Genomic DNA, 23,654 nt, shown 5'->3' with positions numbered 1-23,654 from the left:
ACCCATAACTAATTTTCTATGTACTTAGTACATGTGCGTACGTTTAGTGTAACTGTACACACATTTTACTGTATACAATTTTTCTTGCATTTATTGCTGGTGGCCAGTCTATCGTAATGGCTGTAACATATGTGATATCGGAGATGCTCGATATCTTTAAAATAACATTTAGGTTTTACTGTATATAAACAGTGTGCTGACATGCATAACTTCAACAAATCTTACCTAATATCTAAGAGAATATAAAGGGTTTATGCTGTATAACTGTGCTGGAAATGCTTATAATAGAGTGTGGGAGAGTTTATAGGGGCTGAAAATACCTAAAAATAACCATATAAACATATGGATTTTACTTCGCAGATTTTCACCTTTCGCGGGGGGTTCTGGAACGCAACCCCCGCGATCGAGGAGGGATCACTGCATCCCCATATCCGAGTGCACGAGAAAGTCTAGGGGAGACCACTCGTGATTTTGTGGAATATTACAAACTGACTGGCAGTTGAGCATCACTCATGTAATTTTGTGGCTAGGATCTCTATGTGTGTATAGTAATCTTAACGTGCAGGATCAACCTAGTAAACAGCTCAACCCAGCCCAGGATGCCCAGAGAATGGAAGGATGGGGGAAGGCAGCTACTTTTGGACACTGCCTGCCCCAAGACACTAGATGGCAGCTTCCCTGGAGTATAGCGGTGCCCCAGATTCCCACAGGGCATCCTGGGACTTGGAGTTCTCTATCTCAACCCTGATGGGTGCTACCAGAGGGTGCTCTGGAAGGACTAGGGGAGTCGTGCTTCCCTTATAGCCCATACTGAAGTACTTCTGGGCTGATTAAAGAACTTTAATTCTCCGTCAAGAATATACACATACACATACACATACACATACACATACACATACACATACACATACACATACACATACACATACACATACACATACACATACACATACACATACACATACACATACACATACACATACACATACACATACACATACATACACATACACATACACATACACATACACATACATATATATATATATATATACATACATACATACACACATTGCCCGTTTATTGTGCGGCTTTGGTGCTTAAGGACCTGTTTATAGAAGAAAAAAAAAAAGAATTAAAATACTTCTCAGTGCTTTTACCTTGTGTCCTGTGTGTGTCTGTCTGTTGGGGTTAAGGGGCAACAGTGCCACCTAGCGTCTACAACTGACTTGGTAAGTCTCACAGATCTCGTGAGAATACACAATTCCACATTCAATATGGTCAAAACTCAAGAAAATAATCCTCTGGGGATGGGGATAGTGGCTTGAACACTTTTCACTAAAACAACTCAATGTGGTTATTACCATCAGCCAATTCTAACTTTCCGGAAAGATTAGAAGAAAACAATGAGATTACTAGCTTTGGTCGCAACAGTACAAGTAAGACACTTCAACATTTGAAGCTTTGCAGAGAAGAGCAACCAAGTGCATCACAGGACTTAAGGAATGTCCTACTCTGACAGACTCAGAAAATTAGAAGTGTTTAGTCAAGCAAAGTAAACTGCGCGGGGAGCTAATCCAGGTATATAAAATCCTCACAGGTATTGGTAAAGTAAATCCATCAACATTCTTTAGGCTTAAGGGTGAATCACATACTCAATTGACATCAGTGGAAATTGAAGGTCAATTAAAACTGAGGCCAGGATGCACTTCTTTACACAAAGAGTTGTGGGACTCTGAAACAAAACTACTGAGACATGGAGTTAAAGCAGAAACCTTGACAGCCTTTTGTAATCAGAATACAAGTTTAATGTCACTGTGCTCTGTACAAAATTTATTTTATAAATCCACTCACATGTACAGGCCAGGCCAAAGTTAGCACACAGGGGCTCTCAGCATTTAGAATTGCTATCTTGTATAGGACAAGATAAACAAAGACAGCTGGAGGAACGTATAGTCAGCCTAAAGACAGGTGTATACTATTTTGCCCTCTGTTAAAAGTCAGCACAAAATCTTTTTTCCTTGTTTGGAAATGGACTATTTGCCGATGTTGGGGCCTGCACGTGGAGGAACCAGTATAAAAGGCTTGGACAGCCAAACACTTTGAAGCCGACGGATGGGTAATATAGACATCCGTCCTGAGAACCCTTCCAGCGCAGTGACAAAAAATGGCAGACAGTACAGATCAAGATTCCGCCTTGGTAATGTCTTGCTATGGCTTCCCGTCTGTAATGCTGCATAAATCGTCATTAAAGAAAGCCAAGTTATTTCCTCTTATGTGGTTTTTACTGCCGTATCACAATGGGAGAGGTATCACCTTTTAATATCATATCTATATACCGTATTTCCGCGTGTACCACGTGCACATTTTTTCCCCGAAAATTAGCATTAGAAAATCAGGTGCGCGTCATACACGAGGAAATGTAATTCTGTAATGTTTACTTCTTCTGCTTGGCCTCGTGCTCTCTCCCTAAACGCTTCCTATACAATCACAACGCGCGTCGTACACGGGGCAAAACAATTTTCATGATTTTCTTTGTAAAAATTAGGGTGCGCGTCTTACACGAGGGCGCGTGGTACACGAGTAAATACGGTAGTTTTCGGTTACTTAAAACGCTGCAATTACAAAAGACCTTATTCCAACAAAGGAACACCTTTAAAGAAGAACCTGGATAAGATATTGGGACAGCTACAGTATTAGCTAAACAAACGGGCTTGATGGACTGAATCGTCTCCTTTCGTTGTAAAGCCTCTGATGTTTCTTATGAAGTTCCACTCTGCAGATGAATAAAACTAGTTTACTGCTGCGGTCACAAACAAGACAGTGTTGCAAAGATTAGCATTGCTGCCTCATGGTTCCAAACTCCTATGTTAGAACCCCAGGCCCAGCTGCTGTCTGTATGGAGTTTTCATAGCTCTGCTTGGTTTTTCCCTCCCATGTTTCAAAGATGTGTTTGCATGGTAATAGGCAGTTGAGGAAAGTGTAAGCGAGTGTACACAGACCTGGCACTCAGCCACCGCTATAGCAGCTGCTCCAGTTACTCAAAAATCTAAACTGGATTAAATGAGTTAGAAAAACGTACAAACTTGTATGTATGCTACTAAGAAGTCCTACCTGACTTACGAAAACGAGAGGCTGACTTTCATACAATGAGTCACTTACATTTGGGAGCGGGCAGCAACCATATTTTCCAGATGGGCTCGCACAACAAGTGGCATCATCATCACACCTTCCACCATCAGGACACCGGCGCGCCGTGGAGACGGCCAGCAGGCAAAGCAACAGCACACCTAACTGCGGCATCTGCAGAGAAAGAAAAGTAATGAATGTAAGAGAACTTAAGATATACAACTTCACATAAAAAGGGAGGTTTGTTCCAGATTCACACAACCAAGTCATGGACCGGGACAACACAAGTAGTAGCTAAGCAAGAGACAACCTGAATGATGGTAAAGTTATGGTTCTTTAATTAATAATACTGTAAATACAAGGCGACACCTTTACACATCGTCAGAGTAAGGGCAGCACACACCATGTAGAGTGTAGAGGCCGGGTGTCTCTATTAGATAAAACGAGACAAGACTTTTTCAGAAAGACGAGACATTTTCAGAGAGGTAATATCAAGTCCTGCGAGATGAGACTTTGTGCCAAGAGATGAATTGAAAACCTAGCAGGGAAATAAAAGACAAACAGTAGAAGAAGAAAAGACCAAGAGTAGAAGACAAAGTAGAATGTTGTAAAGAGGTCCAAAAACGTTTAGAGATTCTGAAAATACTAAAATTCGAAAGGCTCAAAAAAATGATTGTAAAGGTCACATTAGCTCCTCCTCTTCTTTTTTCGGCTTCTCCTGTCAGAGTGCGCCACATCGGATAATCTTGTTCCATATCTTCCTGTCCTCTACATCTAACGGACGGAAATTATTACTCGGTGAAATAAAGGAACAGCCAAAAGAGATTGAATATATGGACATGGGTGATATGACAGAAGTATGTAGATATTGTTCGGCTTTAAACTTTAAGTCGTAGACTTGTAGATTGTCAAATTTGTGTTGCCATCAGGGAAAAGTGGCGTTTCTTACCAATTAAGAGGCGTATCCGCGAGAAATAAAAAATTGGTTGTTTGGTGAAAGTGGAATTCACAAACACTACAGGCAAAATATCCGAATCTACAATAATCTGTTCGCGTCACATCATTTAATGTTCAAAACGTAGATTTACACGATTCAGGACCATACACTATGAGAATCTGTGGTCCCGCAACAATTAAAGCTATGACAAGTTTAATTTCAAAGAAACCACAATTCGCTCAGGTTTACATTTATGATCACGGAGAAGCGATGCAACATGGAATCAAAAGAGTTAAACGATCTGACGTATTAGAAATTCAACAGCCAATAATGGATACAAATCCACATGTCCACAAATATTGCACTTTACACGAAATTTATCTGAAAAACACGGCCAAAGAAGTTTTCTTAGATTTCTATATGAATCTGAAAGATCACACTTGCACAGTAATATAATAAACCAACATGTGATGAATTGTTAGTGATAATAGTTTCAAAAGACAGAGATATCAAAGACAGAGTTGATATTCGTGTTATCCAAAAGCACAGTGCAATTCGTCACAAGCAGCAGATCTGGAAAAAGAGTAGTGCGTAGGGCCCACATGGGGGTTGGCAAGCGAAGTGAGCAGGGGGCAAAGCCCCCCTAGTTGTATAAAATAAGAGCTTGGTCCGCGCGATTGCCACAGTTTCACCTTTCCCCTTACCTGACAAGCTTCAATGATGTGTGCAGCCTTCAGAAGTACATTAAGTCAAAATATCAAATAAAGGAGTTAAGTCACTGCGGTGTGCTGGCACCCTGCCCGGGGTTGGTTTCCTGCCTTGCGGCCTGTGTTGGCTGGGATTGGCTCCAGAAGACCCCGTGACCCTGTAGTTAGGACATAACGGTTTGGATAATGGATGGATGGAGTTAGGACATATTATCTCAAGGCATAACGTTAGCTGCCACAGCTATGCTGATGACACACAGCTGTATTTATCAATAGCGCCTGACGACCTCGACTCTCTTGATTCAGTGATACAATGTCTTACTTGTGTTACCGAATGGATGAGTAGTAATTTTCTCACACTAAATAGAGAGAAAACAGAAATCTTAGGCGATTGGTATTAATGGCTATAATGAGGTTATTAAAAATACAAAAGTAAACCCCCGATTTTCCAAAGAATCGCAAATCAAAGAATGGCAAGCACTTTCTGTTCCCTCTGATCTTTGGAGGGATGAAAAATGGAGGGTGGGAGCATCCTGGGAAAGTTTTCATTTTATTAAATAAATATATTTGTACAAAAATTAACAAATTTATTAAAACTAAAATTGAAATGTAATTGTTATATCATTTAAGTCCAAAATGTCTGAGTTGCTGCACTTATAAGTAAAACAAAATATCGGAATGCAAAGGTTTAAATGAAGTAAATTGGAAACAAAAAATTCATAAAATGGTAAATTCAAAATAGTTCATCAAAAATTTCCTTATAAACAACATTTTTAGTAAAGATGGTTTCCTGTCATTGAATTAGCTCTCCCTGGTATGGAGTATTTAAAACCTTCACTTTAATGTCACAGGAACGCCGGACTCTTGAAAAAGCAACATAAAGTTGTCCATGGCCAAATACAGGCTCAGATAGCGAAATCCCTACTTTGTCCATGGTTTGTCCTTGGGATTTGTTGATCGTCATGGCAAATGTAGCCTTAATGGGAAATTGGCGTCATTTAAGTTTAAAAGGTAATTCCAGGTCAGAACTTGTAAGGTCAACTCTGGGAATCAAAACAGTGTTGCCAGTATGGGATCCCATAAGCACTTGTGCCTCAATAACATTTTCTCTCAAGCTGCTCATGACCAACCATGTGCCGTTGCATAAACCTTGTTTAGTATAAAGGTTTCTAATAGCATGACTATTGTCCCTACTTTAAGATTGTGTTGTGGTAATCTGGTCGGGTTAATAGTGTTTAAATACTGTAAGGGGAAATTAAGATGCTCAGTTTCGTGTTCAGAATCAACACTGTCAGTACTTAGAAAGATGTGGCTTTCTTTAGGAAGCAATCCAATCACTTGGTTATTTATCTGGTCAACAACAACAGGTTGTATATGCAGTGGTGTGCGTGTTCGGACAGCGGCTGTATTGGGCACGGCTTGCTTCTGGCCTCTGCCATCCGTGCATATATACAAACATTACTAAACGAAGGTTGTATATGCGGTGGTTTGGGCGTTCGCAATCAAGCGGCGGTTTTATTGTGACCTGAAGTTTAGTTTACAGGTTGTGTTGTTTGGGAGCCACCTACTGACTCTGGAAAGCGGCTGGGTTCGACTCTGGGGCGCTGAGGTGCTGCTGGCCTCTGGCATCCGTGCATATATACAATCTTCGTTTAGTAATATAGATTTGATGCATTAGGATTAAAAGTCAAGACGAGGTAAAGAATTTAGGGGTAACTATTGACTCTGACCTGAATTTTAAATCACATATTAATCAGATCACTAGGGCAGTATTTTTTTCCCCACTTAAGAAAAGTTAGACCTCTTATAAAATTGCAAGATGCCGATAAATTAGTTCACGCTTTGTTTTCAGTCGACTAGATTACTGTAACGCACTCCTCTCAGGATCAACTAAAAAAAAAAAAAAAAATAAGACATCAATCAATTGCAACGAGTGCAGAATGCAGCCGCTAGAATCTTAACTCGGAAAAGAAAATCCGAGCACATCACGTCAGTCTTGGCGTCATTACACTGGTTACCTGTGTCATTTAGAATTGACTTGAAGATACTGCTTATAGTTTACAAAGCCTTGAATAATCTGCTCCATCTTATATCTCAGAATGTCTTACACCTTACCACTCCAAATCGTAACCTTAGATCTTCAAATGAGTGTCTGCTTAGAATTCCAAGAGCTAAACTTAAAAGTGGTGAGGCGGGTGGCCTTCTGCTGTTATTCACCTAAAATCTGGAATGGCTTGCCAATAGGAATTAACCAGGCTAATACAGTGGAGCACTTTAAACAACTGCTAAAAACTCAATACATTAACATGGCTTTCTTAGAGTTTCATCTTCATTTTATCCTGATGCTCTGTATATTCAATTAATTATTATTTTTTATGGTGGCTCCAAAATCCGTACTAACCCCTACTTTCTCTTCTGTTCTTTTTCCAGTTTTCTGAGGTGGCGATCTGTGCCACCACAATCACCTGATCAAAGCACTGTGATGTCCCTACATTGGTGGATTAAAAGCCAGAAGTCCACATGACCATCATCATCAAGTTCTTCCATAAGAACCCTGAATATCATGAGGACTGATTGAGGTCACTGATGTTAGGTAGAATACCTAGAGGGGGCTGGGTGGTCTGGTGGGCCTGGAACACCTGCAGATTTTATTTTTTATTCCTTAACCACCTGGAGTTTTATTTTTTTTTTTGTTTTTTCTGTCCTCCCTGGCCATTGAAATTTATTTTTAGTCAGTCAGTCATCTTCCAACCTGCTATATCCCAAGTACAGGGTCACGGGGGGTCTGCTGGAGTCAATCCCAGCCAACACTGGGTGCAAGTTGGGCAGGGTGCCATTCCACTGCAGACCTTGCTTTTATTCTATGTTAATTAGTGCTCCCTAATTTTAATTATTTTGTCTTTTTTCTCTTTCTTCATCATGTAAAGCACTTTGAGCGACACCATCTGAATGAAAATGTGCTCCAGAAATAAATGTTGTTGCCGTTGTTGGAAAGTAAAATGTGTGCAGAACCAAACACAGTACGTCATTATGTAGCTGTACACTATCAAGGTGTTTGAATTCATTAAGAAAATGTGGATATTTTCCGAGTAACCTGACATTACTTTTGTCCATCATGCAGCCTGCCCAGTGTTGAAGGTGCACTGAATGATTTGTGAGCTCACTATGGCCTTTCAGACTGTAGCATCATGCAGCTGCAAACTGCAATCTGAACCCTCTTTTATTTCAAAAATAAATAACATTTGAGAGCGTCCTTGGCTGCTAGGTGTACTCCGTCAGTACCTTTTTTCTGAATACAAGGCTGTCTCTTTTTGCCTTTTTTCTTCCACATACGGAATGAAATGCAAGAACCTTGTATCACTGAAAAAGCTGAGAGACTTCTGTGTCAAACGTATGGCGTTTTATGAATAAATAAAAGTTTAATCAGTCGAATCTTTGTTGGCTTTAAAATCTGAACACACTGCTAATTTCCCTGCCACTTTCATTAGTTTACCAAATAAGCAGCGCGGCATAGTAGCAGAGGAACAAGACTGTAAACCGCAAGGCTGCCGATTCACTTCCTGCCATCATGCGACTCCAAGATGGTCAGTTGAACTGCTTATGCTCCAACAAATAAAATAAAATAAAAAGAATGTGAACTGTTCTACAAAGTATCTGTACAAGTCAACAGCCTTGTGATGGGTTACCGATGGAGAACATGCCAGGCTGGTGCTGAAGATCATTTTATAAAAACTCCTAAGACACTTTTTTTTAGTTTAAAAGCCGCACGTTTGTCCGTGGTCTTGTATTTTATGTACTGTACATTCTCGTGAATAAGTCAGGGCTTGATTTTGCCGTATAATTTCTGGTATTTTATAATGTCAGTCGTATAAATCGAATGTGGAAAACTCACACTACTGGTCCAAGAGATTACAATATACTAACGGCCTTCTGGGAGGAACCACGAAGCACACAGCCTTTTTTTTTTTTTTCCTCTATGTATTGTGCCTACATGACCACACAGTAATACCAGGACTATTCCCAAGCGACGTTTGCACGGATTTGTGTTTTTTGTATCTCACATCCTCATAAACCTTTATCATAAGAACATCCCTCATCTACGATGAAGCGTTCGATCAGAAGAAAATAGGAAGCTGGTTTTAAATTAAAAGTCGTTGAAGTGGCAAAAGAAACTGGTGGGTGCGCTGCTGCAGCAAAATTCAATGTGTCTGAGAAACTGGTGTGAGATTGGAGGAGGCAAGAAGATGTAAAAAAATAAATAAATAAATAAAAAATGTAAGTGTCACATTTTTGAACGGGCGCATAAGTCAGGGTCTGATTTAATGATTGACTTTTCGGGTTTCAAGACCCAATTTATATGGTAATAAAATGGGATGGGGGAAGAAAAAAAAAAAAAACACGTCAAGAACACACCACCACTCTTAACAGAGCTCTGGTGCAGCCCCAGCTTCTTCAGGCAACACGACATTGGCTGTCAGAAAAAGGAGTGAGCACAACTGTGCTGGAAGATGGGCGCTCAAGTCAGCAAACATGAAGTGGGCTGCAATATTAAGTCGTTTAATTTGACATGCTGCAGCAAAGGCATATCTGGCATACCCTGTCACTTAATGTGACATCAGCTTTAGTCACTAATTTTAAAATTAATTGAAATGCAGCTGAAAAGACCATTTATTGAGCTGTGTGTGCTCGGTTTGCCATAATTTGAGACCACCATAACCTGAGACACCCTGCATAGGTAAAACACTGTTTATCACTTTTCACACTCTCAAGAAATAAAACCTTTTTTTTTTTCTTTACTCCTTCTGCACTCTATTGCATACTTACAGTTAATGCTTTCTCATACTCTCTTGCCTAAAACTGCTGACTATCCAAGTTAAAACTCTCAGACGAATCATTCAAAGCATCATCCAAACCAGGTTTGAGGACGCGGTACTTGTGACTCACTGGCACATGACACATCCTAAAGATGCAACTTCTGCTTTCAAGTTCTCAAGTCAGCACGTGTCAGAGAGCAGCTCCCCTTACAAAGTAAAGGCATCCATTTGTCGGGAATTTCAGCCTATGAGAGCTTTGCAAACTACATGCGATTTTTAAAATGGAATTCACATTAACGCACAATTATATTTTTTCTTATGGACTAGCAAAATACCCGCGCTTTGCAGTGGCGAAGTACTGCCTTAAAATTTTTATTAAGAAGAAAATTAAACCTTTTTAAACTGAGTGTAAATATCCCAATAATTATTTGTTAAGGATCTCTTTGTATCCCACATTGTGAGTTTGGCCCTCCGGTTGTAATATGACCAAGCTGTGCGCTGAGCTGACTCTGAGCATGTAACGTACTGTCGGCCATGTGAACAGTAATCTTGTCTCAAATCTCACAGCTTGGATTGCTGCTGTCATAATCGGTTTGAGTTTCATGGTTTGTTTCAATGACGACAGTATTTGTAGGACTTGTGTTGAAGTGACATTCAGCATCTGTCAAGCGTTGTAAGCACACAACCGGTTTCATTGATAACTTCACATCCAGCTTTTGAGAGTTTAAACATTCATAAACATCAAAGTGTCCACTACTCAAATCGTCACCTGTCAATCTAAGATGTTTAAGAGGCATTGGCGGTTGTCGAAAGGTGTAAAATATTTGGCCATTTCGGTACACTTGAAAGAGACAACCGAACAATTCAGCAGCAGCCATCAACTCACATGCAGATCCATAGGTGAAGGGCTTAAGCATTTCACTCTTCTAGTGCTCCTGTGTAGTCTAATTATCTCCTGTACGTCATCAGTCCACACCTTGAACCTGTCCCAGTCATTCAATACATAAGACACAATGGATATCAAGAGTGAGCCTGATATGGCCGTGCAATATGTAACAAAGAGAATGGAAAAGGTAGGTGGCATCTCCGGGCATGGAAACCACTCGGTAAGTGACAGTTCTTTGATCGATGGTGATCACCTCGATAGACATGTTAATGGGGGTACAGTTGGAATGATAAAGGAAATGGGTACCTGAACAATGTAAAGTAAGTCTAAAATACCTACACAATAACTATAATCGTAATAAATGAACAATAAAACAGCGGAGAAGACGTGGATTAAATAAAAAGGCTGTAGTTATCAGCAGGGAGACGTGAATCCTGTGGTGAAGCAAGGAAGAGAATGAAGAGACTGGAGCGACAGACAGCCTTATATAGGCAGGCAGCCAACAACGTAGGAGGCGTTGAAATGGGGGACCCAACGCCGCAGGCTATGGATGTATATATGTACGTAAGTAGGATTCAGTTAGCGTTGGGAACCCGCGTACCAAATTTCTTGAAGATGGGCCCATATGTAACAAAGACTATTGGAAAGTTCAATATGGCGGCAGACAGTTACATCGGTTTCAGTTCGCGCAGGGAAGCCGCCTACCAAATTTCATGAAGATGGGGCCATAAATAAGAAAGTTCAACATGGCGGACGTTTGTTGACCATTACATGTAGAATTTTGAAATGAAACCTTTTGTAAGTAAGCTATAAGGAATGAGCCTGCCTTCTACCTACACGGGAAGTTAGAGAGAGAGAGAGAGAGAGAGAGAGAGAGAGAGAGAGAGAGAGAGGCTTTGCCTTTTATTAGTATAGATTAACCAACCGCCCTCACATATCTGTGAATACTAATATCTATTATAAAAACTAATCTTCTAGGTATAACTACTGGACTCAAGCAATCCAGGGTTCGTGTGCTAGGAGGGGTTGTGGACAAAGCTAATGCCCTGAACCAATATTTGAACAGATTCTCTCTCTCCCACCTTCACCTTCTTCCAATGACCAGTCTCCCTACACCAGGGGTCACCAACTCCGGTTCTGGTGGACCACCATGGCTGCACGTTTTCATTCTAACCTTTTTCTTAATCAGTGTCCTGTTTTTGCTGCTAATTAACTTCTTTTCCTTTCATTTTAATTTACTTGTTCTTGAAGACTCAGACCCTTTAATAGTTTCTTTTACCTTAATTGGCACCAATCAATCATGAGATACAAAATGAGCCAAAACAACTGGTGTCCATCATACAATACCTGAAAATAAATAAAGATGAAGGGTATAGGAACGTTGATCTGCTCAGGTCCCCAGTGCTCTTAGAAAAGAGAAAATCAACAATTTCTGAAATGTCTGTTATTATACAATGAGAGCAACAAAAAGCCATGGAATTAAAGAATGGGTTTAATTAGCAAGGCGCTTGATTGTGCAACTGGTTGGAGTTTGAGGCCCTGACTTAGTTGGTCTTCTGTTGGCCTTAAACACTTCACATTTCATTTTTGTTTGGGAGCCATTTAAGGAAGGAAATGAAGCAATTCAGAGGAACGATGAAGAAATTCAGGGAAACAAATCTTGAAAAAAGCAAATAAAATAAATTCACAAGTTAAGTGAATTAGCAGCTCAAACTGGGCACTCATTAAAAAAAGGGTTAGGATGAAAATCTGCAGCCACGTGGTCCTCTAAGACTCGAGTTGGCAACCCCTGCCCTAGACCATCCCTACTACATCAACAACTCCTACCACATCAAGTGGAATGGCGAGTGACAAGTCCACCTCTGACCATCAGTGTGGATTGTACATTACTGGAGACCAAGTAGGGAGACATCTGAGGAAGCTACATACATGACAAGCTACAGGACCAGAGAGAGTCAGTCCTCGGGTTTTTAAGGCTTGTGCTGACCAACTTTGTGGTGTCCTCTGTCCCTTAAGGCTTCAGAAAGTGCCAGAGCTGTGGGGGAAAAAAATCTTGCACTGTTACTGTTCCAAAGAAGGCAGCCGACTCTTCACCTAAAGACTACACACCAATGGCACTTATGTCTTGCATCATGAAGACCTTTGAGAGGCTGATCCGGCACTACAGGAGTCCTCTTGTGGTAGACCACCTGGACATGCTGCAGTTTGCCTATCAGACAAAGATTGGAGTGGAGGACGTAATTACCTTCAGTACGTCCTTCACAAGGCTGGACAAAGCTAGCAACACTGTGAGGATGATGTTCTTTGATTTCTCCAGTACTTTCAATACCATCCATCCATCCCGCCCTATTAAGGGGTGTAAACTCGGACACATGCAGGTGGATGAGCCTATGGAGTCCTGGATAAAGGACTATTTGTCGAGTAGGCCGTAGTTTGGGAGACTCGGGGACTGTGTGAACAACACTGGTGCACCACCACACAGAACAGGCCTGTCTGCTGTTCTCTTCACTCTGTACACCTCAGACTAGAAATAGAACGGCAGGTCATGTCACTTACAGAAACTCCCAGAGGATTCTGCACTTATGAGGTGTATTGAAAAGGGGGATGAGAGAGGAGAGGAGTCAAGTGGAGAACTTTATTGCTTGGTGCAAAGAGAATTGTCTGCATCTTTAATATCAGCCAAACCAAAGAACAGGTGGACTTTCGCTGTGTAGAAGAGAATATTCTTATCATAAGCATGTATGAAAACTAGCTGGACCCCGTCGCGCTGCCCACATAATGAAACTGGACAAACTTTAAAAATCAATAGACGTTGGCACTGTATCTGATCGTGCTCAGCGCTGACGGGAGAGCGTTCCCGGCGTGAGGAGAAAAGCACATGGCCGTGATATCTGTGGCAATCAGCAGCTACTCTCTAAAACACATGGAGCTCCGATTTCTTTCTCAAAAACGTCAAATGCTACTCCTTAACAATCTCTAAAGGATAATGTCTGCTGAACAAACAGGTATCGCTAGCTAAGCAGAGGCAAGATGCGCTCCAACATGTGGCGAGACATAGACCAACTCCTCAAAACGGAGGTTGGCAAGTGAATGATGCCACAGCCACTCTTGGATTTGCATAAATACATCAGTACTGCAAGCGAACTCTGGTACTTTGCGCAAAATCAACCGGAAAGTTCAAGCAAATTATAGAAAACAACCAGATCTAAATCCATTAAGTCATTTTCTTGTGAAAAGCAGGCAGACATACAGACCGAACACACTTGGACCACAAAATTTTTAAATCGTTTCTTAGCGAGCACCTATGGGCCAAGGGTAACCTACACTCCAAATTTTAAGTCCCAAATCCTCACGGTTCAGGAGATTTCGTGATGACTGAGTCAGTGGTATACGGCTTATATATTGTGTATTTAATAAAACTAAATGTTAACATGTACCGGATTTTCTCATTACAGTATTCAGCTAAATTTTTGAAAGATAACACGTGGACTTTATCAAAATATAATGACATCTCTCTGTTACATAAAAAAAAAAAAACTTTCAAACGCAACAGGATTTTCCCAGAGAGACATTTTTACATCCCGCGAGATGAGACTTTGTGCCATGACATTTAACCAGGCCCAGCGCAGAAAATAAAAGACAAAGAGTAGATGACAAAGTAGGACGTCATAAAGAGGTTTAAAAACGTTGACAAGATACACATGCAGAGCAGGTTATTATGAAAGTACAAAAATTCGAAAGTCTCAAAAAAATTATAGTAAACATTGCATTAGTGCAAACGGACGGACATTATTACTCAGTGAAATAACGGAACAGCGAAAAGTTATCAAATATATTGTTTGGATTTAAAACTTGTAGATCATCTAATTCATGTTGCCATCAGGGAAAAGTAGTGTTTTGTCTTAATGAAAAGGTGTATCCACGAGAATTAAAAGATTTGTTGTTTGGTGAAAGTGAAATCCCACGAGATTACATTTTAAGCCCTGCAAGACAGGACTTTATGAAAAGAGATTTGGGAAAGTCCTGCCCACGACAGCGGCAAAGACACAAAGTTGCTGGCGTGTAGCACAGGCAGGCGGGTTGACGAGCGAAGCAAACAGGGGGGGCAAAACCCCTTAGTAATCTATTAAAAAAAAGCAATTCATAATTCATGACAGTGCGAACTGCGATGCGGTTTCATGCGGAAATTAGCAGGACCTCTTTTAGAAAAGGACCCAAATTGCAAATATACTCGTAGTCTCGATATGCAGGATGTCAGTCATAACTCACATTGATGTGATGTCATGTCAGCCAGTTACCATGTTTTTCTGCATTAATATTCGGACATGTTTATGGCCTAACATATAAAATGTTGAGTTTCAGTGTTTCGACAGGAAGTGTGAAATTAACGGTAACCTTCAATAAGGTCGCGCGTAAATAAAGGCGAGCTTCAAAAGGGCGACCTCAATTGGGCGCAGTGAATAAAGGCGTTCGTAGATAATTTTGTTCAAATCATTCAGAGCCATTTGAACTAAATTATCTACGAACGCCTTTATTCGCCGCGCTCAATTGAGGTCGTCCTTTTGAAGCTCGCCGTTTTGTGCACGCCCTTATTGAATATAGCCGAAATTAACGTAGCAGTATCATCATGAAACCTCTTACCGGTTTCAGACACGAAAATCCACTTTTCTTGCCTTATGATTGGAAAAGTCGTTGATATCTCGTAATGTAATCTGGATCTGCAATGTCGTTTTCTATAGATAGAAGAAGCCGACCGAGCGACTAATGGGCAATACCTATTTTAGAAAGGCATTATACTGGCGACCCTATTCAGGTGATGAAGGTGGACTATGGAATGTTTTCAAAGACGTACATGTACGGAATTAGACCTTGAAGAGGGATTTGAAAGGGTTCCTCTTAGAAGCTAGGAGTACACGCTGATCCAGTGCATTGCCGCACCCACCACAGACTGGGACCCGAGTGTAGCCATGCAGTGGGCGACACCTCGGCACCACACAAGTTCAGATGGAATGGAACCAGTGTGAGGCTTTTTTTTTTTTTTGTTTTAAATGGTGGCCGGAGTGCCAATTCTGCCACCAACCCCCAGGTTTTTCCCAGCAGGTTGGAGGGCCGACATTTAGAGGTGGATGCAGAGTAACATCATACCCAGGATGGAGCAATTGCAAATTAAGGGCCTTGCTGAAGGGATCAACGAAGTAGAGTCATGTCTGCCATTTACAGGATTCGTACTGGCATCCTTCCGATTACCAGTGCAAATCCCTAGCCTTAGAGCTACCACTCCGTTCCTCTTAGAAGCATCTCAAAATGTTTTATATAAACATGGACCTCAAAAGCAGGGCCCCCTTAAGCGCGGGGCCTGGGGCGGTTGCCCCACTTGCCATACCCCCAAAGGCCGTTCTTGGCTCTCTGCACAGTGAGCTACTATAGAAGAAGAGGCAGAACAGGCCCCACCCTTAAGGCACTGCTGTCTTACAGACAGACCTCAATGTGCGTCTTGGGAACTGCAGGTCTGACATTGTGTTCAGCAATACAGGGGCGCCGCAGGGACTGGACTTTCTCCGGTCCTGTTCAATCTACATACATCAGACTTCCAATATGACTCGGAGTCCTGCCACGTGCAAAAGTTCGCTGATGACACTGCTATTGTGGGCTGCATCAGGTGTGGGCAGGAGGAAGAGTACAGAAAGTTAATCAAAGACTTTGTTAAATGGTGCGACTCAAACCACTTACACCTTAACACCAGCAAGACCAAGGAGCTGGTGGTGGATTTTAGGAGGCCTAGGCCCCTCATGGACCCTGTGATCATCAGAGGTGACTGTGAGCAGAGGGTACAGAGGGTCCTATAAATACCTGGGAGTGCAGCTGGATGACAAACTGGACTGGACTGCCAATACTGATGCTCTATGTAAGAAAGGTCAGAGCAGACTATACTTTCTGAGAAGGTTGGCGTCCTTCAACATCTGCAATAAGATGCCGCAGATGTTCTACCAGACGGTTGTGGCGAGTGCCCTCTTCTACGCAGTGGTGTGCTGGGGTGGCAGCATAAAGATGAAAGACGCCTCACGCCTGGACAAACTTGTTAAGAAGGCAGGCTCCATTGTAGGATTAAAGTTGGACAGTTTGACATCTGTGGCAGAGCGACGGGCACTAAGCAAACTACTGTCAATCATGAAGAATCCACTGAACAGGATCATCTCCAGACAGAGGAGCAGCTTCAGCGACAGACTTTTGTCACCGTCCTGCTCCACTGACAGACTGAGGCGATCGTTCCTCCCCCACACTATGCGACTCTTTAATTCTACCCGGGGGAGTAAATGCTAACATTAATTTTATTAAAATTTTTTTCATTTTTATTACTATTTAATTTAATATTGTTTCTTTGTATCAGTATACTGCTGCTGGATTATGTGAATTTCCCCTTGGGATTAATAAAGTATCTATCTATCTATCTAGGAAGTGACATCCTTCACATCTTCTACATCTCTGTGACGGCCACTGTGGTGTGCTGGGCTGGTAAAATCACATCAAGAGAGGCCCACAGAATCAACATGTTAATGAAAAGGACAGGCTCGGACTCCCTGGCAGTCGGAACAAAACAGAGCAAATTAAAACAAAACTGAGCGCCATTATGAACAATGCTGCACATCCTCTCTCTCACACACCGACATGCAGGCCTTTCAGCTAACGAATCATTCAGCAGAAGTGTGTCAAGAAACATGACTAGGATATCTTTGTAACAACAATATGTCTGTTTAATGCCTTGTTGTAATTGCCAAGTCAGAAGTTTTCTTCTTTGTTCAGACAAAAGTGTGTGTGTGTGTGTGTGTGTGTGCATATTTATCTAACTACTTATGTATTTATTTATTTAAACAGCTTCTGTTAAAAAACAAAATTCTCCCAGGGACAAATAAAGTTCTATTTATCCGCCTCAGAAATTTGGGTGCATAAATCAGGAACAAGGAACTACTTTGCAGCTCTAGTGACCTTGGTTAAACTTACAACAAACAGAAATGTTCAGGGGAATTCTGAAAATTAAGAGGCAACTAAATGAGGTGGATCACTTTCGAATCTGCTAAAGGAAGTGCAAGCGCAGACAAATAAATCAATATTTCCAAGGGCCACCAAATTCACTTCTCTATTTGCTATTCCTGCAGAAGGTTCATGGTGGCGCACACCAGGCCCGTCTTCGCCTAGCAACAGTCTCTGCAGACTTCTGGGGGGATCTCCCAAGTGCCCACACACAGGAATTATGATACAGTCAGCTCAATGTGTTCTCGTTTTTTTTGCCCCCACTGGGCTTTGCTTGACAAACCTTCAATGACGGAGACGTTACCACCCAAACCAGCCCAACTGGCTCATCTTCATCTGGAGAAGCAGGTGATCTACTCAAACTGTTGTGAAATATTGTGCCGCTCCACACCCAGTACAGATAAAGGCAGCCATAAACAGGAACCATATTTTGGTTAACTGAAGCAAGAATTTCATTCTGTTGAGGTCTATACAGAGCTTGTGACAACTGGTGAGGGTGATGATGATGATAAAGAATCACCAGCAAACTGAAATCCCCCAAGGACACCACTCCTGATTCACCACCACTGGTGGAACTTTCACCAAGTGCTACTGCTACACTGCCACGTCACTCAGCCAAAAGAGGACCTCCACTCTCACTTGCCATCCGAAAACTCCGCTCCTTCACTTGAGGCAAGAAACCCACCTGCCAAAATCAATCTGTTTTCTTAGGCAATAACCATAACATTAGAGTTTGAGGTGTTGACTTTGTAAGTCCTCAGCATCACCCTCAGCTTCAAATATTCATCATCATTCACAATGTTCGGAATGAAGTCAAAGTCTGCTTTGACCAAATAGCAATGGAACAAATTTTTAGGACCCCAAAACTTCATATTCTGAGTCTCAATACTACACAGAGGAGAAAAGACCACAAACAGAAGTAGGAGAGGGCAATAAACTGGTTGAAATCGTACACCAGATGAAATTCTACCCATATGCCGAAAAATGACTGGATAACCAATGACATTTTACAGGGAGATTCAATCGAGAAAAGATGCCCTGAATATTCTGTAATAACACTCGCTAGGACAAAGCAACATGCAATGTGCTCCCTATATATGGAGCTTTGAACAAGCCGGGATGCCCCTGCGTCGGAGCGATGAGGTAGGCGCCGGACAGCAGTCGTGACGTTTAACCTCCGTTTGCAACTTGTGGGTGCCTCCCGCACGTACCCCTTCACTTAGTCAGGATGGTGGTGTACAGTATTGAGCAGAGCATAGTCTTCATGGGGCGAACCTACTGGGTCACCAATTTGTTTAAGCGATGTCCGAATCAACTGGATGATCGTGAGATAACAGAAGGTGACTTCCAGCAAGATGGGGCAACAAGTCACACATCAGCGTGGGGCATGGCAGAAATAGAGCCTTTCTACGACAACTGGGGCATTTCAAAGGGGCTTTGGCCACCAAGGTCGCGAATCAGACACCACCAAAAACATCTGCTCTATACCGTGACGGTTGTGTAATCGATTGCATGACATGCGAGGCTGGAAGTGGTTAGTACACATATACTACGTGACGTCTACTGTCCGCTTTCGGGTTGATGATTGACCTCCAAGGTTATTCCTCTTTTTATTTTATTTTATTGTAGAATCAACTCTCAGCAGCTGCCAGCAGGGGGGGTAGTGCGGTGCATGCGTACAGACGCCATTCTCATCCCTACCACCTTCGCTGTCACGTCCTCTACCTCTTCATATCTTAAATCACTCTTGAGGCAGATTGAAGACTTAAGTGCCAGCTTAAGTGAACAATTAAGGAAAAAGTACTCAGTAATTGCATCACAAACACTGACTTGAACAGTTTTAAAGCAAAAATATTCCCGGTGAAAGAAGAGAAGCAGCGGGCAGCTAGGGCAGAGAAAAGAAGAGCTGCTAAGGAAGCAGCAAGTGCATCAGCCTCTGAGCAGACGAACGATAAACGTACAGAGAAAGAAAGAAAAGGAAGACTACCAGTATGCAATACTAGCTGTGTAAGCCCGTGCTGTAAAAACAACGGGGTCCTAGAAAGTATTGAAATTGTCACATAAAAAAACTGAAATGTAGAAATGTCAGGTAATTGAAAGGAACTATTTTGGGTGTCTCTCTCCTAGGAGGTTTTGTGTTGTCGACATGCTTGCATTGTTTGTGCATTAGCGGCTAAGTGACTCTCTTTCTTCGGAGGTTTCCTCTTGCCAGCATGCTCACCTCGTTTGTTTTTTAGCGACGGGAGGAAAAGTAAAAGGGATACCATTTTGCCAATGTGCCCGCTTTGCTTCTGTATTAGTGGCTAAGCAACTTGGTCTTTATTCGGAGGTTTCGCTTTGCCGATGTGCTGGCTTCACTTGTGTATCCCCCTGAGGTGGAACCATTACCCCAACTCCACCTCTCACTTCCAAGTCGGACAGACACCACAACTTTATTGTATAGCCCAAAAATCACACGAGGAATGTCTCAATGGGCTTTAACAGTCCCCGTTTTTTTTGACAGCACCCCCAAAGCTTCGACTCCCTTAGACAACAAGGAAAAATTTCCCCCACCAAAAAAAAAAAAGAAAAATCTCAATTCAGAGAGAGATCCTCTTTCCAGACAGGCTGGGTGTGCAATGGGTATTAAAAATGGGGTAAGGACAACACACAACTGCACGATACCATGCAGTGAGTCCACTTGACTTGAGCATTCCTAGTTCTCATCCTCTTTCTCTGTATGTTTACCATTTGTTCGCTCAGAGGTTGATACGCTTGCTGTTTCCGGAGTAGCTCTTCTCTTTTCCACCCTAGCGGCCCGCTTTTTCTCTTTTTTTTCGTCGGGAATCTTTTCACGTTAAAACTGATTAAGTCCAATATTGTGTTGCAAGTACGTGGTACGTTTCGTTTTTCTTAAATTTTCACTCAGGCTGGCATTAAGGTCTTCAATCTGCCTCCAGAATGATTTAAGAAATGAAGAGGTAGAGGACGTGACAGTGAAGGTGGTAGGGAATGAGAATGGTGCCCATACGCATGCGCAGCATGGCCGCTGCCGTGAGTTGATTCTACTTTAAAATAAAATAAAAAGAGGAATAACCTTGGAGGTCAATCATCACCCCGAAAGCGGATAGGAGACGTCACGTAATATATGTGTACCAAATTTCAGGTCAATTGGTCATACAGTTTGCGAGCAATGGGTGATTTAAAATTCTGGACAGACAAACGAACAGCCACGGTAGCGTATTATACGAGGGGGGACCCGAAAATACTTGGAAATATTTTTAAAACAGGTTTAATTTAATTTTCTGTACAAACTACAATTAGTCTCCTTCAAAGTACTCTCCATTGGCGGAAATACACTTATCTAACCGTTTGTTCCATTGTTCGAAACATTTTTTAAATTCGTCTGAAGTAATCCCCATTAATGCTCTGGTCGTTTCTTGTTTTACCTCTTCGACGTCAGCAAAACGCCTTCCTTTCAAGTCCTTTTTCATCCGAGGGAACAAAAAGAAATGACCCGGAGCTAAATCCGGCGAGTAGGGTGGGTGGTTCAGGGTTGTCATACCGTTTCAATAACAATAGTTTCTGCAGCACTTTTTTCAAGAAGAAAACAAAAATTTTACTGCCGCGCGCTGCTCACGATAATCGGCCATCGTAAAAAAACGACGCTTGCACAAAACTACTTTTACAAAAAAAATTCACTGAACACAAGCACAACCTTCCAGACTGATGGCACTTGGCAGACTGACTTGTGAGGAGTGTAACCAGATCGCCCTAGCGGCCCAACCACGTACTACGAGTAACAACCTAAAAACAACAGAATTCCAGTTATTTTTGGGTCCCCTCTTGAATAAAGATCAGTAATGGCGCACTGCTCTAACGATAACCTGCAGTGCACACACTTGACTTGATTATTTCTAGTTTTCATCCTCTTGCTCTGTATGTTTAGCATTCGTCTGCGCAGAGGTTGATGCGCCTGCTGCTTCCTGAACAGCTCTTCTTTTCTCCACCCTAGCGGCCCGCTGCTTCTCTTCTTTCGTTGGCATCTTTTCGCATTAAACCCGATTTAATTCAGTGTTTGTGATGCAATTACTTAGTATGTTTTCCTTAATTTTTCACTTAAGTCAAGAATGATTTAAGATATGAAGATGTAGGGGATACGACAGCGAAGGTGGTAGGGATGAGAACGGCACCTGCCCGCTGCAGAGAGTTGATTCTACAATAAAATAAAAATAAAAAGAGGAATAACCTTGGAGGTCAATCATCACCCCAAAAGTGGATAGTAGACGTTACGTAGTATATGTGTACCAGATTTCAGGTCAATCGGTCAAACAGTTTACAAGCTACGGGTGATTTAAAATCCTGGACAGACAAACGAACAGCCAGAGTAGCGTATTATAGAAGATATATACACACACACCCCACCACAACTTTATTGTATAGCCCACAAATCACACAATGGGCTTTAACAGTCCCTGTTTTTTTGACAGCACAGCCTTGACTTCCTAAGAAGAAAAGGAAAAACTCTCCCACCTCATAGGGGGAAAAAAAAAATGGAGTGAGCGAGACCCTCCTTCCAGATGGGTGTGCTGGGTATTAAAAATGGGGTAAGGACAACACACAAAAGAGAATACAGTATAGGGAGGTAAAAGTACATACACAACACACATGATACACACGATAAGCGGCCGCTGAACAACATTAAGACCAGAGGACAAAACCTCTGCGTGAATCTACTGGTGCGAGTGCTAATGGCCGGACGCCATTTAGAGTCTCCGTCAAACCCGGAATTTAAATTCAACCAATTTTTTTTTTTTAAGTTTGTCAGATATAAAAATGAAACAGCAGTGAACAACTAAAAATGTGATGCGACTGTGACAAATGAGAAGTGAAACTTCTTAGGGCAGCAAAAACAAAATTAAGAAGCAGCAAAGCAGAGCAGAATTTTTATAGCAAGAGTTTAAATGTATTCTTTAATGCTACAGAGGCAAAATGTTTCATGTGAATCTATAACACTATAAGCCACTCACGTAACACCGGAAGGGTAAACCAAAAGATTCTACTTTGGAATTAAAGTCCAAGAGAGGCAATTAATGTTACACGTTTTATAAATATGGCACTGAAATAAGCCGGCGTTATTTAAGAACTCACCATCTTCAAAAACTCTCAAGAATAAAATTATTAGAGTTGCAAAATGGAAGATCAGTTTCAACTTCAAACGAATGGAAAAGTCACAGTCGGAGTCCGCACAACCTCTCTGCATTCAATGCTTAGATATGTTGCCTTCATCAGTGCATAGCTGGTCTACTGTTTTATTTTTAATTTTTTTCCCCCCCCCAATTTCTTCCTGAAAAAACTGCTAATAGGTTACCTCAGATTCTGAATGTTGCTGTCTGAGATTTTTGTCAAACAACAAACGGTGGCCACATAAACTCCTCTGCTAGCATCCTGAAGTGAATAGAAGAAGAAGAAAATCTTAATTGGTCTCAAGCAGGGTTGTCAAAAATTGTGCAATATTGATAAGCCTCAACTTCAACATTTTAAAACTACTCCAATACTCATTTTTCATGGTACCGATTCTGCAGCCTGCATTACAAACGCACTTCCAGTTTCCCATGGCTAGAGTCGCCATCTCGTTTCCACCCACTCACAGGTGTTCATATCGGCGTCACCTTAGCAGCATTACAGGCCGCTGGGTAAATTAGTGCACTGGGACCCCTGCCTACACAACCACCCAGCAAGTCACAACACACATAGATTAACATGGGCCCCCCCAGGCAACTGCCCAGCATACCCATGCATTAAGACAGCCCTGGTTAATATGCCAGCTTAGGTAGCTTTGGAGCCCGTCGGGGTCTGGAGTCTGCAGCCAATACGACGAGACATCAAGGAGCAGGGAGGTGAGGTGGCGAGGTCCCCCACTCAGTGTCCAGGGCACGTGCCCCCTAACTTACCTAAACAGCACCCCTCACATGATGCCTGTGTCGGCCAATAGGCTGTCCAGCTTAAAGGACTGACATGCATGTCAAGACAAAGAATTTCGAGAGGTATCATTTTCTAAATTGTGGAAACATTAATAACTATAAACTTATAAACTGTGTATGATGAGATAGACAGAGTGATAGACAGACAGAGACAGAGATAGATAGAGATAGATAGAGAGACAGAGACAG

The 23,654-nt window shown here is 41.9% G+C and overlaps 1 protein-coding gene across 3 annotated transcripts in view; it reads right to left on the bottom strand.

Annotated features, from left to right (window-relative positions):
• Positions 1-23,654, bottom strand: part of LOC120518143 (progranulin-like) — an 80,069-nt gene that overhangs the window by 49,173 nt on the left and 7,242 nt on the right. For all 3 annotated transcript variants that reach the window (XM_039740761.1, XM_039740762.1, XM_039740763.1), the window contains exon 2: positions 3,163-3,303. In XM_039740761.1, the coding sequence (XP_039596695.1) occupies positions 3,163-3,303 (141 nt within the window). The remainder of the gene's footprint in view (positions 1-3,162; positions 3,304-23,654) is intronic.

This window comes from Polypterus senegalus, chromosome 17, assembly GCF_016835505.1.
Source record: "Polypterus senegalus isolate Bchr_013 chromosome 17, ASM1683550v1, whole genome shotgun sequence".
NCBI classification, from domain to species: domain Eukaryota; kingdom Metazoa; phylum Chordata; class Cladistia; order Polypteriformes; family Polypteridae; genus Polypterus; species Polypterus senegalus.
This window is presented reverse-complemented; position numbering and strand designations above follow the sequence as displayed.